We start from the raw sequence: 18,868 nt of genomic DNA, 5'->3' as shown, positions 1-18,868 counted from the left end.
TGTTGCCGATTGYCGCCGTGCCGGTGTCCCGGGAGAGCCCGGCGTCCGGAGGGAAAGCATGGCCGGTAKCTCCTGCGGCGGCTGGAGGGCTCAGCCCGCCCGCCAAGTCCCGCAGCGGTAGCGCCTGCCCGGCTCCAGGGAAGCTGCCGTCGGGTCCCGGCGCTCTCCGGGAGGGGCCGCGTCTGCGGAGCCGTGCTCGGCCCAGATGGCGCCGGAGTCCGCAGCCCCTCGTGCTCGGAGCTGGCCGGCCCTGCTGCCCCCCCGCCCCGGCGCATTGTCCGCAGCATTGTCCACCGCGACCCCCCGCCCTGCGGCCCGCCCCGTCCAGCGGCGTYCCTCCCTCCCTCCTCCGGCCGGCCCTGCCCCTCGCCCCCTTCTCCCCAAAGGCCAATGGAGACGAGATGCKGAGAGTAGGGCCGGGACGGGCGCGCCGGGGCCGCTCCGTCCGTCCCCAGTCTCCTCCCCTCGCCCGCTGACCGGTCTGTGGAGCGGCCGGCGGGGCATGCCAGCCGCGTCCCGCTGAATGGCGCCGCTCCGCCGCCGGCCGCTGCTGCGGCCGCTGCTGCTCCTGCTGCCGCTGCCAGGTGAGTCTGGCCGGCCCGTGCCCCATTGTCCGCCCCGGCCCCACTGCGGCCGCCGCACGTGGCTTTATTTGGCYGGCATCGGCGGGACCGGTCGGTGAGGGAGCGGGAACCGGCGGCGGCTCCGCGCTTTGTTCGCGCCGCGACGGGGCGGGGGGTGGGGCGCTCGGACGAGGGGCTTTCGCTAACGATTCCTTGTAAAATCAGCCTTTTTACGACGCGCCCCGCTCCGGCTGCTTTGGCAGGCTTGTAAAATTAGCGAGCGGGCCGGGCGGAGCGGTCGCACCTGTGTGGCCATCCCGGCGCTGCGCTCCCCGCGCCCCGCGCTCCCCGGGGCCACCGCGCCCCCCGCCCGTGCTGTGGCGGTCCCCGGGCCGGTGTGGAAGGCTCTGGTTCTCTGGCTCCTTGGCCTTTTACAGCCTGAGGGCTTCGCGCCTCTCGGAGTCAGCACCAAGTTTCCCCGGAGTTRTCCGAGTTTGGAGCGCTCGGAGCGTGTGATAGCGATAGCTTTACCTCGTGCTGTGGGTTCAGCGGGATGACTCGCAGCTCATAGGGTGCTTGGTAATCTGCACGTCTCTGCTTACACGTCTGTCCTTACAGGCAAAATGTTTTTTCTTCTCTTTTAGGAGTGTGGTGCTTTAGTGAACTGTTTTTTGTGAAAGAGCCTCAGGACRTTACTGTCTCAAGGAAGGATCCGGTGGTTTTAGACTGCCAAGCGCGTGGTGAAGCTCCTATAACTATTACATGGCTGAAAAATGGAGGCAAAGTGTCTGAAAATGAACGGATCTACACTTTATCCAATGGCTCGTTGTATATCAGTGAGGTAGAAGGAAAGAAGGGAGAACTGTCTGATGAAGGATTTTACCAGTGCTTAGCTCTGAACAAATATGGAGCTATTCTCAGTCAAAAAAGCCACCTCACACTAGCAAGTAAGTCCCAGCTCCTGTTTATTAACTTGCTCATGAGTTTGTGACAGCAAGTCCCTGAATGGCACATAACAACCTGTCATTTTGRTTGTCYACCTGAAAAGGTAAAATGCAAAATKATAGAGCAATTCTACAGAACYTTTATTTCTTTTTAAATGTTTAAGGATTATGGRAAAAATTTAYGGTGGTCYRTCTTTGAGTCTCTCATGTGGCAGAAGTGGCGCRGGCGCCTGTGAGGCCTCTTGGGCAGTGGTGCCGTGTGTGGGTGGCTCATGTGTGTCACCAGTCTCTGGAGCAGCTGGTGATGCACAGTCATGCTGGCCACAGCAGTCCTGGTCTTATTTTCCAAGTGCTGTTCTAGCACCCTGACAAGGGTTGTCTACAGATCCAGTTAAAAAAGAAAAAATGCCTTGTTCAGCAGCTTGATGTTGTGTTGTGCCATCTAGGGGCAGGGCAGAATGATTAATATAGATGTTTATCTTTGGAAGGGGAAAGAGGGGAAAGGTTTTCTGGGCAACTTTAAGGCCTTGTTTTTCTGACACGTGTTCAGCCAAGCAGATGTGGCTGCTGTCCCTTTCGGGACTCCTCGGAATGTCCCATAAGGGCTTGTAATGTGGTTCCTTTAGGAAGTGAGAGTCACATTTCTAGGGTGACTCCCTACTGCTGCATGAATGGTGAAGGAAATAGTTGTGTCTAAGTGCCTTTATGGCTTTAACAGACTGACCCTGGGTGTTTGTTGCCTTCCATTTTCCTATCATCTTTAAACATTGGGCAAGAGATGTATGTGAGGAACTGAAATGCAGAGCTTTGCCACTAGTCTGCTTCTATAACATGATCTCCTTTTGCTTCCCAAAAGCACATGGGAATGTACTTTTCAAAGAAAAGTAAATTTTGGCAAAGTAAAGAAAACTTTCATTTCAAAGAAAGTATAACACAGAGAGTACACAGTTTATATAGTCTTCTCATGTTCCCTCTATAATAGGACTTAACTGATGAACTTAATCTAATAGGAAAAGACTTCCTTTGACCTTTCCGACCCTGTTCTTAGTAGCAAGTTGAATAAAACTGGTGCTGGTACCTCTGTGAGAACTTGACATTAGTTCTAAGTTGCAGCTTTTATTAAATTCAATCTGAAACTAGTTATTAATATTGGTACATTAGCTTTCATTAAAAAAATTGTTAGTTTTTTTCTGTATGCTTCTGACCTCTTGATAAAAATTGTCCACAGGATCCGCCAGGAAGGTGTGAAAAATCTTGTTTAGTGAACCAGAGCATCGGGTGGTTCAAAACCATCCTGGAAGCAGGTGGCTCCAAGTGAGTKCTGAGTTTTCACATGTTTCAACAATGTGAAACTCTGAACTCTCTGTTTCAAAAACCTGCCTACTTAATACTTTTRTCTTGCTCATATACAGGACTAATAGGCGAAGTATTATTCTTGTGTGCTTTTCTTAAAATGGTGAAGAATCAAGTATTACAATTCTTGACCTTTAAATTCACCACACTGAGTTTCAGAATGTCAGCATGATCAAAAATTAGGCAAGAAAATCTTTCTTAACAGGACAGGTTTTTTTTGTTTTTTTTTTTGTTTGTTTTGTTTTTTTTTGTTTTTTTGTTGTTGTTGTTAACTAACATAAAACTAAGCTGTTGGCTGATGGATTCTGTGTGTAGGACTGGAAAATTTAGAGCCACTTTAAATTGGAGACACTGCAGGATGAACTCTATGCTCAATATCAGAGAATTTCTGGAGCAGTACAGAGCACTGTGGTAGAATAGCATGGTGATGCAATTGTAGTGTCTGATTTTATTCAGACAGCACTGAACTTCTGTAAATGTTTATTTCTCACATACACATTATTTAATCAGAAAGGTGGTTTAATTTTGTGGATTTTTCACCAAGAAACACTTGTGAACCCATAGATTGTATGCTGTGGAGTGAGATTCTTGTTCTGCAGCCCTTTTTTTTTCCTTCCCCCCTTCTCTGTAAGACAGTGACAAAAGGTTTCTTTTTCTTCTTTGAATACTTGAAAGGCTTTCTATGGCTGTTGGAGAAAACTGGAGGAGATAGCGGATCCATAATGATCACAGTAGGTGTTGTTGACTTAGTGATTAAGTGGTTAACTAGTGGCCAAACATGAAGTTATCCTATGTAGCAGTCTCTTCTCTTTAGTCATGCACCAATCTGACCGGTTTTAGAATGTCATCTTTACTGTAAAGCTGTGAAATTGGGCAGTAATTTGTATTGTGATAATTCRGATCCCATAAAACACGTGCAAAATTAGTTTTCTCTCTCATTTTCACAGTGTTTCTGCCTGCTACCATGAACTGATTGAACTTTGCAGACGTTTTAAGTGAAATAAATGAAAGTCTTGTGGGGGATTTTGTAGCCTTACAATTTTTCTTTTTAGAAGAAGTTGTCAGTTGCTGCAAAGGCAAATTACCTTGTGGTCAGGGTACAGAAGGAACTATACATATTAAACAGGTGGAGAATAGGCATTAAATGGGCATTCTTTCTTTGGAGGAAAAAGCAAATGCTCTCTTCAGTTACTGGTAGCAGCAGGGTGCAAGGATGTTCTTTTACTTTGCCTGGTCAGAGGTTTTGCCAATAAGCTTATCTTTTGCTTCAGGGTTGTAATGTTTAGTGTTGCATTTGGAAATCAAAAACTTTAATCTGTCGAAGAGTTTAAGATCTGAACACACAAGGAGATCAGGTCTTGGTTTCTAAAGTTAGAAACTGGAAGCTGAAGGTTGCACTCTTGGCAAGAATTCCATTATTCATGTGCAAATTAGGAATTCACAGGGTTAAAAGGTTAGAAACTGGCCAGGATGAGGTTTACCCTTGTGATAAAGAGCAGATGACCCTCATTCATTGGCCAAAGCTTTCATGTAGCTCCTCTGCAAAGTTAGTGATTGCCATGAATTGTTCTTGAGGAATGCAGAAATTCAAATGTGAGCAGGCCTTTCCTTAAGTGTCACTATGGAGCCTTATCTCCCAAGCACATCAGAGTAGGTCTGCAGGGACAGGGTTCCTCCCCAGAGGCCCCAAGGCTTTGCTTTCCTGTTGTTCATCCATGCACAAAAGAATTTGACTAATTTAGGGCTTTTTTTTTTTTTTTTTTTTGGTGAGATTCCCTCTACTTTTTGAAAGAAAACTCTGGTACTGAGGTAGTGCTTAGGTAAAACTAAATATTAGTTTCACTACATGCTTGTAGTTATTTCCAAAGCTGGCTGATTGATGTGGGGGCAGAGGAGGAGGTCTCGTCTGCTTCTTTGTGAGGCAACATTCGGGGGGGAAAATGGTACTACCTAAGAGCCTGACTTACTCAAAATTCAACTTTTGCCACTGCTATTGAGAGAGAACTCTTTTAACTGAGTATTAARGGAAAGTAGTCTTTTTGGTACCACTTTGGATCAGCCAAAAGTAAACAAGCTGAGAGTTTTGTTTTCCTGCATCGTAAAATTATAAAGATTTAACTACAGTTAACTAAGATTCTGTCTAAAAATAAAGCTAGACTTCCAATAAGATATTATTAAGGAAAAATGGAGGAGGTGGAGCTTGTAACATAGAGTTTGGGTAGGGATTGGATAGGTTGCTCATTGTTTATTTCCTTTTCACAAAAAGTGGAAGTCTTAAGATGGTTGGATGGTATATAAACAGCATTCGCAGATACCCCTTTCTCCTCTTGTAACTTGGCTGAATTGATTTTAATGTTTGTGAACTCCAAGAAATGTAAGCCTAATTATACTCGTACAGGTTCCTACATTTCACAAGAGTAAAAGGTTATGCAAGCAGAAGGTTTCTGGGAACATGCTCCTGGAGGGAAGATGCCTGTGGGGCCCCTGCACAGCAGTTTGTGAAATGCTGGGCCCTTTATACAACGTGTAGCCTGCTTTGTGTAAAGTTCATAATTTTGCTTACCTGCTGGGACAGTGATGCAACTTCTGGCCCCACTGTCCTGCCAATAATTGGCTGTATTTATGTTTTTRCAGCCTAATAGCATCTTTTGCTCTGCTTTTAAATATTTGCACTGAAGAGTGCATCCAGCTAGGGCTCTTTCTGTGCTGTGACAATCACGTTTTCTTAGCAGTTCCAGCTGTTTGTTCCCACTTTTGCATTGTGCTGTTCCTTGTGTGGGCACATGTAGCTGACTGAACAGGGAACTGGTCTGGGTTAAAATAATAGAATTAAACCARAAGATGATGTTTAACCCAGATGAGTGCCCTGATGCAGTTTGTCTTGAGCCACTCGCAGTGATTGCACTGGTGTAACTGAGAGGGCTGATGTGGAGGTGGGAAGACTTAGTGAGGACAGGGCAAGGCTGATGAAACTTAGACTCGTCAAACTATAGTGAAACATGTAGGCAAAAATTTTGCCCTTATGCCACCGGTTTTTTTTTTCTTTTTAAATAATTTTGAATCTTGCATTAGAATAATAGGATTAATAGCTAATATTAATAGTTTTTGTTTTCTGTGTGAACTGCCATTTCTGTTATCTTCCAAATGCATATGGAACCTACAGGTATTTTTAATTATGTTAAGTAGCAATGGAGAGAGGTACAAATTCTGAGAAGGAAGGTGGTGTTAGGGGGCAGAAATGCTTTTTGACTGATGTGGAAGTGGAATCCCAAATGGCAGCTGTAGACAATAGCCTTGTATTGAAAGAGATAGCAAAGTCTTAATGCAGCAGAACTGGTGTAGTTACAGACAGCTCGAGGAACCTGGTGGTCTAGGTTTTGACAAGTGTTGTGCTACTGCTGTTTTTTTGATTAATTGATTTGAATATCCTGAGAGGAATATTTGTTTCTAAGCTGAGAGTGCCATGGCTGATTGTCAGTGCATTTAAATTCCAGTATTTTTAGGCAGGAGGATGAGGTTCCAATGTCTTAGTCAGCAATATCAGTTGATTACAGTGAAGAACAGTAAGATTTTTGTTCTTTAACTGAGATATCCTGAAGAAATAAGAAAACTGGGAAGTATTTTCCTTCTTAAACCTTTTTATTGTAGGATTTTCCTCTACAGTTCCCCACACATCTTTTGACTTGAAGTCCTTCACCACCTTGTCAGAAGACAATTATCAGCATCCTTTTAAGACATAACCAGAAGTTGCTTTTTTTGTTTTTGTTGGTAGTAGGGCATTCTCTCCCTTTCAGCAATGACTGRCCTGCACTTGTAAGAGCTCTTCCACACACTAAAGAGTGGGCTTTTATATTGTTACCAAGATTAAAAAACATGTATAAAACTTTGCTTAGTGAACATAAACAGTGTTTCCACTACCATATTACCTGAGAAGCRAGCTTTTTATGGGTTTCCTCAACACCTCATTTTCCTATTTGTGTCAAGCCTAATGCCGATTGAGTTCTTCCATGCCCTTGCTTTTCTTCCTAGCTAGCAAGACCAAAGCTGTTAGGGTTTATTTACTAGTTTTTATCAATGTAACTTTACAACGTATAAAGTTTTTACTAGCTTCTTATTTAAAAGAATGCTCAGTCTTTTTGGCAGTATAGTCTGTCGCTAATAAAAGCTTCACCTGCATGAGAAATGTTGAGGGAAAACATGGTGCTGTGCTAGATGTTGTTCAGAACTGTGACCAAAAACTCTCACTGCTTACCTGGTGCAAATTCTGTATGTGCTGTGTGCRTATAACCTATGGAGATTTCTTTTCCACTTGCAAAGCAATGTATGGCAGCAAAAGATGCTGTTCTGTTCCTGCAGCGTGGTGTTCCCCCCCCACTGCTCCCTTTCTTCCCCCTCCCTTTTTCTCTGCATTTCTTGGTGTAGAAATTGTTGAAAGGGCATTCAGTAAGGCCCCCTTTTGTCAGCCAGCTCTGATTATCCTTAAGAAAAGGATCTCACTCTGAGCAGTTGTTTGCCTAGAGACTTGTAACAGCTGTGGCTATTGATGGTGTGCAGAACAATTTAAGACAATGACAAAAGAGAATCTTGGAGGAAGAATTTAAAAGTTACTAAGTGTTTTCCTACAGAAATATGGTCATGCCCCATTGTTGGACAAATTTGTGCTTAGTATTTGTTAGTTTTCCTCAGGATTTTATATTTTTTCCACACTTTATCTTCAAAATTGTGGACATAATCTTTAGTTTCGCCTTTTTTTTCTGTTTTTGTCTCATCAATAGGCCCAGCTGTTAAATTTGGATTGATTACTTCCAGTCTTTATAACTGGTAATCACCACCTAAGTGAAAAAGTAATCAACAATGTCATGACTCCACATTTTGTTGAGTAAGTGTGGGTTGTATTGTCAACATTAGTTACTAGGGTCAACCTCTAGGTAGCTTTTGAGCGGTGTCTACATTTTAAAGTTGATTGTCTCAGCAATTGAGTTAGGTGGGAAAAAAATCACRCTAGATCATTTGTGTTGCGAGTTAGAAAATCCATCTGGCAGCATTCCAAAACCTGCATCTGTAGYGGAAAACAATTCTGGTTGTGTGGTTTAAATTGTTGCTTTTCAAAGACATAAATAGCACACTTAAGAAAGAGATGGCTGTGAAATCACCTGAGTATGTTCAGTTTGCTTATGACGTAGTGTATGGAATTACTGTAACCTCCTTCTCTGTTTTTTTTTTTCTGTGTAAAACTTTGGAGAGAGATGGCCTTCTTAATTTATTKGAGGAAAATATAAATAAGCATTGCCAGACAGATTTTTTTTCTTGCTGCTTTTACTTTGTTTCATAACTCTCAATAATAATTCTGTTGGTTTTGGTTGGTTTTTTTTCCAATGAAATCAAATTTGTTCATAGGTGAGTGGAAGTATTGATGACAAAGCAGCAAAACTTACCTGGTCCTAGTTCTCCAGCCTCATAGCATGCTAAAATTATGATTTTGAATTTAATAATAGCAATAATTTASCTTGCCTTAAGAGTGTATTAGAAATTTGCTCTTTAGCTCTGAGGTGCAGTAGTTTAATTTTGAAATTATTTGCTTATGAGAGTGTTTTAAAAGAAATAATTACCTCATTGACCAGGCGTAAGAGATACATTATTACAAGTGGTAATAAGAGGTAAGTTATTACAGGCATTAAACATGTCATCTGGTGTTCTTTTAATACATAGCTGGGGGGGAAGGTAAACTGAGTCTTTACAGCTTGAGGTGTGCATCTTGTATAGAGTGATGGATGAATGCTGGAAACTGGAGAGTGTCCTGTGAACAGAAGCAACTTTATACTTTCAAATTTGGTTTTTAGTGCCTTCAAATAATAATCCTGATCACATTGATGAATTACATTATTTGTTCTCAGTTCAGTAGATCAGGATTTCTTGTGTAAAACCTTATGGTTTCTGAGGTTTTCTTGGCTCTACTTTGAGACATTTCAGATTAAAGTCCAAACAAGATAAGATTAGAAAACCAGCTTGCATCTCAGCTTTGCAGCATAGGTTTCTCATATGAGGTTGCAATGCTCCATCTTCTCCCTCTAAAATCCTAAAAGTTATCTATCAGCATATTTTACAAAGTGGGTTTGTCAGCTCTTTTAAGCTGTATCAAGAGACACTCACTTTCTGTACACCTTAAAATGGAGAGGTAATCATATCAAATAGAAAAGCATTTCATTTGTTTGCTGATCTRTTTTAACACTGAAAATTTTCCCATCATTTGTGTTCTCTCCCATGTTCCCATTCTTTTTTTTTGCTCATGTCAGGTGCAGGCTGATTTTGYTGCATTTAGCTAGCTTTTGTTTTTTCCTTTTCTCTTATAAATTGTTGCATGTGTGGTATATCATTGCRTTGGATCAGAGCAAAACTGCTTTTGGTGACCCCTCCTTCCTTATTCCTGTCTGRTGACTGGAAGGAGGTGCTGTTTTCCAGTGGAGCTTATTTTCACAGCTGTGACAGAGAAGGGAAATATCATAAGAAACTTTGAGGTCAGTTTTGACCCCAAATTTAGATGAGGTAAAAATGATTCTACAGAAATATAATATCTTGTCTCAGGTGGCTTCTGTCTGTCACTTAAAAGCAGACAATGATTATGATTAAGAAAAATCTGTTTTAATAGCCATTGCAATAATGTGCAATGAAACCTKCTCAATGTTACACAGTTCTTTGCTTTACAACCTGTTATAACTGGAAGTTTTCAAATAGCCTCTTATCCTTTCAAAGAAACCTTAAAATTAAAGTCTTTGAACATGCTGAAGAATTTAAAATGCTTACGTCTGCTTGGATAATCTTGAAGGTATTAATRAATTGCTTAGATGACTTATCAGCAAATTACTAGTGTAAATTATTAAATTACCATCTCACCATCCACGTCAAGATCTCTAGTAAACCTTTAATAACTATAACATGTGCCTCAGGCAGAGCTGTGCATTATGTATGTTTTTTGTAACGAGAATTGGTTGACTTTATGAAGCCATTGACAGATATTTATCATTCTCTTCATTAAGCTTGTCTGTGACATCCAGTAAATTGATGYTAACTGGAAATATTCTCTGGGAGTTCTGGCACGACTCTGTCATTTTGCCTGAGGAGAAACTTTGTACATAGCGTGTCCCAAATTACAAGGGTGAAACTTCCTTCCCCCTCTCCTCTTCAAAAGCCAGAGTGAGCATATGACCAGCTCTTTTTTCCCTCTTGCTYTTAACACTTATTTATGCAAACAGCCCTGTCGCCTGCAGTTTGGAAGCAGATTTATCATTGATCTTCARTAGAGGTTGAAAGTGGATCCTGCTTTTATTAGTTCAGCCAGTCTGTGCCAGGAAGGCAGCTCACTTTTATCCCACAGCGTACAAGGAATTGACTGTGGAATTCTTGGTAGCATTGATGGGAGTTTTGTGACATTCCCAGCACGTGGCACTGAGTATTTGTTTTTCAGCATCATAAGCTTTACCCAGCATTGCTTACTGTAATTCCCTTAGTGTTTGGTGGGTGACCAAGTTSCTGAAAGCATTGCTGAAAGCCTTTATAATACTGTAGAGCAGTGCTTTTRGTMTTTTGAAATTACTTTGTTGGAATGATGAACTATTTTATTTTTTCTGCTCTCTACACACTTTTAACACCTGCCAGTGTTTGATTCCTGTGGGATAGCCCTCTCTGGTAATGGTGAGGTTGTTAATAGGGTATCTGCTTGCCTTCAAGTGCTCCTGTTGTGCTACCTGAATCCAACTGTGTCAGGGATCTTTCAAACAGGAATGAATGGACTAACAAATCGTGCCATAACTGACTGAAACATTTATTACTGGGTCTAAGATACCATAAAACATTGAATAACCAAAAAATTCGTTACGTAAAATTTTTGTCTTTTGAGAGAAGGAGTAGAGCAGTTGGCTCTTGAAAATATGTTGTGTCTCACTACATAATAGTTCACTGGATTAAATGAATTTATTGATTTCTGCTTCTTTACTGACACACATTTATGAGCAGTTTCTTTGGCACCATGGCCACATGTCAAAGGTCATAACTTTCCTTCACTGTGGAAGAATAAAAGCTTTCAGATGRTGAATCCCTGAAATCTAAACAGGGCTTTATCCTCCCTTCCCCCCTCAATATAATTACTGGTATTGCATGGATTTATTTAAGATAAATACCCTATAACAAGAATAATAATAAACTATACATGCTAAAGGAACACCTATATTATGTATCATAAAACAGCTGCAGGAAATCTGTACATAAAAGACAACATATCTAATCTGCTAATAGTTATCATTATGGAGCACATGGTAGTATATTAGACTGCTTTATGGTCAGAGGTTTTATTGAAAAATGTCAGTTTTGACAACAGAGTAATTATTTTTCATGAAGAATTTTATTATGCTTAAGTTTAGAAATAGCATTTCTTTCCTTTTAGAGTTGTGTCTGCCTCGTGATCCAGAGGAGATCCTGGAAGCAGATCCTGCTGAGAGAATGAAGCACATTCAAAATCTGTGCTTTGTGTTTAGATGAATGTTCATAATGTTGACATTTTCTTTAATGACCTTCATTAGCAGTAAGTAGCCTGTGGGGTTTTGGTGTATACTAGTTATGAAAGTCCACTCATGATGTAAACATGAAGCTGTTAAAAAAAAAAGAAACTGCAATGAAAGATAAGGAAGTTTAATCAGTCAACTAGTTTGCTAGAGGTAAGTGGGCAGGAGTAGTGGGGCTTTGAGGCCATCTGGGAAGASTTTGTCTTCTCTTTTTAGCAGCTAATAACTGGTAGGTCAGTTCTGACCATCTCAAGAARTAGCAGTGCAAAGGGAACTTCACACTGAGGTGTTACTTTGATTTAAAATAATTAAAATATTTGTGTTAGGTAAGTTGACATAGGTTTGAATTGAATAGTGTGGTCTGGCTGTAGTTCTCTTATCAAGGATGTTTCTGAAGGAATAGCAGAGCCTRGAGTTCTATCAATGACAAAAACATCCCATGATTTTATAAGAAGGCATAAAAAGTCCTCCCATCACCCACCCCAAGAAAGAATCAACTGTCAGACTTTATTTTTGCATAGTAGAGATGGGGCCTATTGATGCTTTTAATCATGATTCTTGTACTCTGAATTTTKTGTGTGTGTGTGTGYAAATGAAGATCTTAATCTAAGGGGGCTATTGGTGCTCTGCTCTTAAATTTACCAAATATTTATATTGTAGAACTGTTGGATAGAAATTTGTCATGTCAGTATCCATCTCTTTGCTTTTAAATTTTTCTAATACAGTATATTTCATCAGGATTGTTTATCCTGTTCCCTGGAGCAAATCTAAGATGAACCTGTTTTCTTTGAATTTTTTTTTCACTAGGGCAGCTTGGGAATGTCTACTTAGGGAGCAGAGACATGGAACTTGGTGGGGAAGTGCTCCTTGTGTCTGGAAGTAGCTTTTGTAGTTACTATGACTAGAATTGGTTGTCCTGTAAGTTCTGAGGAAAAATCTCAAACTTTTTTTGTTTTTGGTATATGTTTACACAGTGTTACTTAGCTTGACTAGGTAGAGTCRCAGAAAGTGCTGCTTGTGCTGAGCATGTTGCTTGTGAGCATCGAGCTCGGCTTTCCCTCTAAGCACTCCTGGACAGATGTAGACTCGCTTTTTTTCCTGTTCTACATTAATGAGGAGCTGAAGTGTGATCTAACACTGCCTGGAGAAACCAGCTGGCATGGAAAGCTGGAAACAATGCTCTAATTACCTGGGGAGGAAGTTTGGGAGGGGAGGTGTGTGAGGTGGAGGTGTGAGGGATCTCATGTGTCTGGAGGTCAGGAGGGGTATTGGTGGCGAGTGCTGAGGACAATCTTGTGGAGCGAGGGAACGGGAACTTGGCTCGCTTTGAGGTTTCCATGGATATAAATCTGGAGTGGAAGAGGACTGGGGATCTGGCAAARACTGGCTGGAGGGTGTGCCCATCTGAGCAGCTGATCTCTCAGGACATGGCATGTGCACACAGGAGGCCTGGGCTTCCCTTGGGAACCTCAGAAAGACAAAAGATAACCTCCTAACCGGGACCTTTAGAATATTAAAAATGCATTGCTGCTTCAGCCAGAAGCTTCTGCAATATGTGACATAAGCCCACTTGTTTTTCATGGGAAGTCTTTGATCACATGTTTCTTTCTCGATATTTGATATGAAGTTGTGAGGTTTGATCAGTTGGGGGTTTGGTCAGGCGGGCTGGGGGAGCTGTCCATGATTGCACCACACGGAACGCTGTGAAGGATCTGTGTCCTGTCCTGAACACCTACATTTAGTGAATGTTTCAGTCCACCATCCAAATGTTTGTCCATACCCAGCAGTAAAATTAAAATAATAACTGAGCATGATCTCCAGGTGCTGTGAAAGTAGATGCAGTAGAGAGGGAGCTGTAATGCAGAGACCTGCAGGAAGGGCCATAGGAAGGGTGGTAACTGTGCTCAGGGCTGGAACAGAGTGCAATAAACAAGGAATGAGGCCACACACTGAACAGAGAGGAGAAAACAAAATATTGAATAGATGCTCATTATGTGAGCACCATTCATTTGGTGCTGTGAATAGTGGGGGAAGTGTGATTGTGCAGTTGTATTGTCTCCTAAAGCATGTATATAAACAGAGCAAATCAGTTACATTAACAGCTTCATTTCTTCAGTTTCCCAACTTCTGCACATTTCGGTTTGGAAATTTTTATTATGTGTGTATACATGCGTGTAAGAGACATATATTGAATGTGTGAGTGGGAGAGTTTAGGCTTCATTTATCTAATCATGTATGTAATGCAAAAAAACCAAAAAGCTTGAACTATTAGGTTTTTATATGGGCAGGATGTCATGAAAAAAAGATTGTAATAGAGGGTCTTGTGGCAACTTCTTAAACAAGTAAGTTTGTCAGAACTTTCTGATTCAACCAAAACGTGGGCTGGTATCTGAGCATGTATTTAGCAATAACTTTACCTAGATAATAATAATAATCCTCAGATAATATTTTTAAAATATATATATACACACTTATGCTCATCTATGCACTCTCTGGTGTTTATTCATACGAACTTCACTCTTTCTGTCATCTGACTGAGATGAAGTTGGATTTAATGCTGGTGCAGAGGAAAAGAGTTTTTTTGAGGTGCCAGGCAGGACTGTGTGCTCCAGGGCTGTGCAGGAGTTGGCACCTGTGGGTTTCACCTCCTCTTTCATCTCGTCAGTCTCTTTTCACAAGTTTTTACTCCCCCACATGGCCTAGACCACCCCCTGCTTGTTAGGCTTACAGATCTTGTGTTTAGCTATAGGGCCCATTTCTGGAAATACAGCCCTGCAGTTGTGACTATGGAAAAGCCCCAGTACTTTTGGGGATTTGTTGGTGTTTTTATGTTGTGGGGTGTTTTTCTTCTTTTTGTTGTTTTTTTCCTGATATATTCATGTAAAGAATCTCAAAGGCAGTGAGGTATTCAAGCGCTCATGCCTTCAGTGCAATGTATATACCTGAATCCTCTTGGGAGTCTGTGCCTCTGGATGCTGGGACCTTCTTTCTCTGAGGATGTTTTTCACAGGCCTSTTCAGAAGCTGGAATTATGGGGAAGTGTAATGCATTATTTTTATTTATTTTAATTGTTCTTTTCCTCACTATTTAGGTGCTGCCGTGTTCACCATTGTCCTCCGTTTATCTAAATAATGGTTGCCTRGCCTTTCACAAACTTGTGATGGGGAAAAATGGTGACCACCTGAAACAATAATATCTGTGGCAGAATAGCCTGAGAACTTTAAATAACCAAAGGGGACCGTTTCCAAGGCAGCTAAGTGACCTTTGGATCCCAGGAGCAGACTATTCAGAGAGGCAAAGCCTTTGTCCTGCTTTGCCCAATGGTCAGTGAACTCTGGCAGGCCCCTCGGCTCACCATCTTGGCCCTAGACTAGCAGCTGGTGATTGATTCATTTAACTGTCCAGATTCACATTCTTCTGTCAAGGACTTGTCAAGGAAGAAAAAGGTTCTATGGAGGGCTATTCATTTTACTAAAAGGAAGGGGATGCATTATATGATTGAGTGGTTTACTTTTGGGTCAGAAGAGTTCCTCCATTGCTCTCTTTTAATTTGGCCTTCAATCAAAGAGAGATTTAGTTTATCAGTGTAGTGCGGTGCTCACGTAGAGGGACTGAAAATTTCAATTCCATCAGTGCAATACATTTGATTTGGTTTGTTTGTTTTTTGTTCTGAAGTTCTAAATTACTTTCCTCCAGATAACACAGGCAATGGTAAAGCTGAGAGAAAACCTAGTACTTTTTATCTAGTTCCCTGGAGCAATAGCTTGTTGTACAAACAGCATTTTCYAAATGCTCAGGAGAGCTGGGTTAGAATTCCCTTGTTTGTAAAATGAGGAAGGTATTTCTGTGCATTATGAAACATGAATATTCATGTTTTTGGCTTTAAAACTAATACAGCCAAAAAACTGGCTTTGAGCTGCACTAGGGAGGTGTGTTTCAGCCTCACCGTGTTGCAAGGTTCCTCTGTCCGTTTGCCCTCCAGCTGGGTTGTGTTTCCTTAGCATTAGGATTTTCTTGCTGGTCCTCTTCACCAAGTACAGGGCAAAGCACGTAGTTGCTTAGCTCCTTCCACTGGAAATAACAGGCATTAAAGAGCAGATCCCTCCAGTTAACCTTCTGCCTCCGTTTGAATGAACGTGATGAGCTGCAGCAGATGAAATACAATCTTCAAGTTTCTTTCCCCCACTCTTATAAGCTATGTATTGTTTTGATTTGGCTTATTGAATGTATTATGAGGGATTTCTGATTGGCTTCAGGCCAAGGAGTTTTACTTCTGCTGATGGAAGTACAAGCRTATAATTTAGGAGAAAATACACTGAAGCTTGATCTGTTTTATTGTTTTTTTCTCCCTCTTTTTTGGGGGGGGAGAATTTTGTATTTATCAAGATWAATGAATGACTTAACTATCTTAAGAGCACAAGGAAAGATGCAAGTCKGAGATAATCTAACCTTGCTAACACTTATCTTTTTATACACCTCTACATGTGTGTCAGGAATCTGGGAGAAGTCAAACACCTGTTGAATAGGCAGCCCTCTTTCTTGGAGGTCTGGTGGTGTTCCTTTCCTGCCAGCAGCTGCATTTCCCAGGGAATCTTTCCCTTTCTTGGGACTTGCTTGTTTCAGGCTGGAGTAGGATGTTTGAGATGGGGATACTGACTTCTTTGGGCTCCACATCACACTTCTCTCAGTKTTCCCTTCATTCATGGCCTTGAGTTGGAGACAAGTTATAAGCTTTTAAAATCATGGRAAGGAAAAAGCGTTTATTGTCACTKTGTATTGGAAAAKACACTGTAATAGTATCCGATAACTAGATGTGTTAYCTACTTAGTAGAACATGGYTGTTTGGTTGTGCTGTGACTGGGCAAACTGGAAATCCAACAATTGCCTCCCACCCAAGCAGTCAACAGCCATGGCAAGGTGACTTCCTCTGAAGACATTGAAGGCAATACAATTTTTRTCTGGCAGCTGCGCTTCTGATTTGCTTCATGTGAAAATTGCAGGAGTTATAAATGCTTCCCCCTCTCCTACCCCCAGAATTTTTCAGGTAAACATGTAATTAGAGGAATTAAGTAGCTTCAATACACAGGTGGTACTGACAGTGTCTTTTGTGACTTGTTTTTTATGTGTGAAGTTTGTTTCTGATTTTCTCTRTGCTGCTCCCAAAGTTTAGGACATTCAGATTTTAACTGTTAATTATCCTGTTCTTGGGTGGCATCTCTGGGCTGTGTAACACAGTCRTGGGGCATTTGGTGACAGGGAAATGAGCTGCAGGCATTTGGCCCTTCAGAGTGGAGGCATTTCTTCTTTCCTTTCCCCGTGGGAATGACGAAATGTTGACATTTGGAGGGGGGGCTGAAGGGCTTGAATTCCCAGCACCCCTGCTCAGCGTTTCACAGCGAAATTGTCTTTCATCCTGGGATGCTGATTCTGAAAMACTGTAAGCAAAAAATAGAGAGTGCTCCTATCTCTCAGGAACAGCATTTCTGACAGCCTGGAGACTTAACAGCACCGCCAGCTCAGCTTACACTCATTCATACGGGGATGGTGTCAGTTTGCCACTGTATGAAATGAAAGCTCTTCCTCTGCCTTCCCCAGATGTGAGGAAGGCGCAGTGGTGGGCAGMGCAGCACAGGAATGTGTGGGGCCCCACTCCTGGCCTGGGATGTGCTCTGTGCTGCTTCCTCTGATTGATGAGCCAGTCAGGGTGAGGTGAAGAGTGAGCTTTGCATTCTACTTAGGGTCCAGTTTTATTTTAGCCAGGAATAGCACTTATTTATTTTTTGAGGTACAAGATTGATAAATAGAGGTCTTACCCTTCTGCTGGCATCTGCAGTGAAATTCATTGGTCAGAGTGGGGCAGATTTATGCTTCCAGTGCTGCAGACTCTGGTTGCAAAGTGCTAAAATTGTCTTTTCTGTGTTGTACTGAGTGATTATTAAATTTTTCTTGTTCTTTGAGGAACTTTAGAATTATAGCAGCCAATCTTTAAATCTTTAATATTCTATTTTGATTAGTGTGGGATTTTTTTTGGTATTGTTTTTGTTTTGTGGGGTRTTTTTCTGTGGGGTTTTTTTAGATGTCAGATTAGGTTAGTTGTGAAGGGACATGTCTTTTGTTGCAAAATCCTGCTTGTGTTCTGATCCTTGTCTGCATGTTGTAAAGTGCAAAACCGCGCTGGATGTTCCCCATGCAACAGTTGGGCTATTAAGCAGAACTAATTCTTCACAGAATGACAGCATCTCCAAAGAAAGGCATCTGTGGGATTAAGCATAGAYACTAGAAGGCAATCACTGGGCAAACTGCTGAAGGAAATCAGTTCTTGCAAGGGAGAAAGTGGTGTGTTCTTTCTCYTGAATGCATGCAGCCACACAAGTAGAACAGCTTTGAAGCTGGTTAATGTGGCTTACTGTGTGCCTTTTCTCTCCTATTTCCTATGCTTCTTGTCTCAGAAGAGCAGAGGGGAATTCCTTGATAAGTGCATTAGCATTTATTGTGCCTTCTGTGGCCACACACTGTTGCCTGAATGATAGATAGACTGAGAAGGGAAAAACCCAGCTGGGATGCCTTCAGAAGTGAAAAGATCAAATCTCTCATGCTTATTTACATGGTTGGGTAAGGAATGTCAGTCACACCATCAATAAACTGTTGAATATATATTTCAAAGCCTCAAGCTTTTAATTCCTTTACAACAGTGCCTGTGATAACTCCTGAGGTGTTTGTCTGACTTTTCAGGGAGGGGTGGCAGGGGTTTATTTTTTGCCTCCCATTAAATGGTTCAGCTGYAGCAAGGCAACATATGCAGTCATGTGAGTAGCTTGCATGTGGCTGCAAGAGGTAGAAAATTCRTTGCAAAACCAGGAGCTGTTTAGACTAAAGTAAAACAGAAAGACCTAGGAGTACTATCCAGTATTTTCTTCCTTCACAGATTAGGAATTCTCTTGCATTGCAATTTTGCAATTCTGGATTCTCATCTCAGTGTGGCTCTAAGAGCACCTGATGGGCAGGAGAACAAACTGTAAAATAAGGCATTCATGAGTTGGTAGTCAGTCAGTGAGGATGCTCCTGTAATTTCCTCTAGCACACTGCTGCTGCCCAGGATCCCATCTATTGTCACAATTTTCTTCTCATGCCATGGATAACAAGCTCTGTGTGTCTGTTCCATGGTTTGAAGATGTGAGGAGGGAACAGTCTAACAGTAACCTGGTCAAATTGTAACTCTCTGTTCCTGCATGTGTGTTTCTGAGAGCTTTTTGGTGGGTGATTTTCTGCTTCTGAGGAGCCCATTTTTGTCAATGGTTTTAACATTTATTCATAACATACTGTGATCATGCTAATTGTGAACCCTTTCACAAGGTTGCTAAGGTYGACTCTTTCCAAAATTTAGTGTTGCCTGTTTAGCAAAAGAAAAGAGCAGCTTTCTTAAAGTRCAGTATATCCTGAGAGGAAACGATTG

At 41.6% G+C, this 18,868-nt stretch overlaps 1 protein-coding gene across 1 annotated transcript in view; it reads left to right on the top strand.

The window, feature by feature from the left end:
- Positions 1 to 457: 457 nt before the first annotated feature.
- The window catches only part of PRTG (protogenin), a 73,684-nt gene continuing 55,273 nt past the window's right edge, over positions 458 to 18,868 (top strand). Inside the window, 2 exon segments of the mRNA XM_057372095.1 lie at positions 458 to 584; positions 1,208 to 1,510. Of these exon segments, the coding sequence (XP_057228078.1) occupies positions 503 to 584; positions 1,208 to 1,510 (385 nt within the window). The 5' untranslated portion in view covers positions 458 to 502.

This window comes from Malurus melanocephalus, unplaced genomic scaffold, assembly GCF_030028575.1.
Source record: "Malurus melanocephalus ecotype Western Australia unplaced genomic scaffold, MMel_1.1 scaffold_163, whole genome shotgun sequence".
Classification (NCBI taxonomy): Eukaryota; Metazoa; Chordata; class Aves; order Passeriformes; family Maluridae; genus Malurus; species Malurus melanocephalus.
Note: the sequence above shows the minus strand (reverse complement) of the source record. Positions and strands in the feature narration are given on the sequence as shown.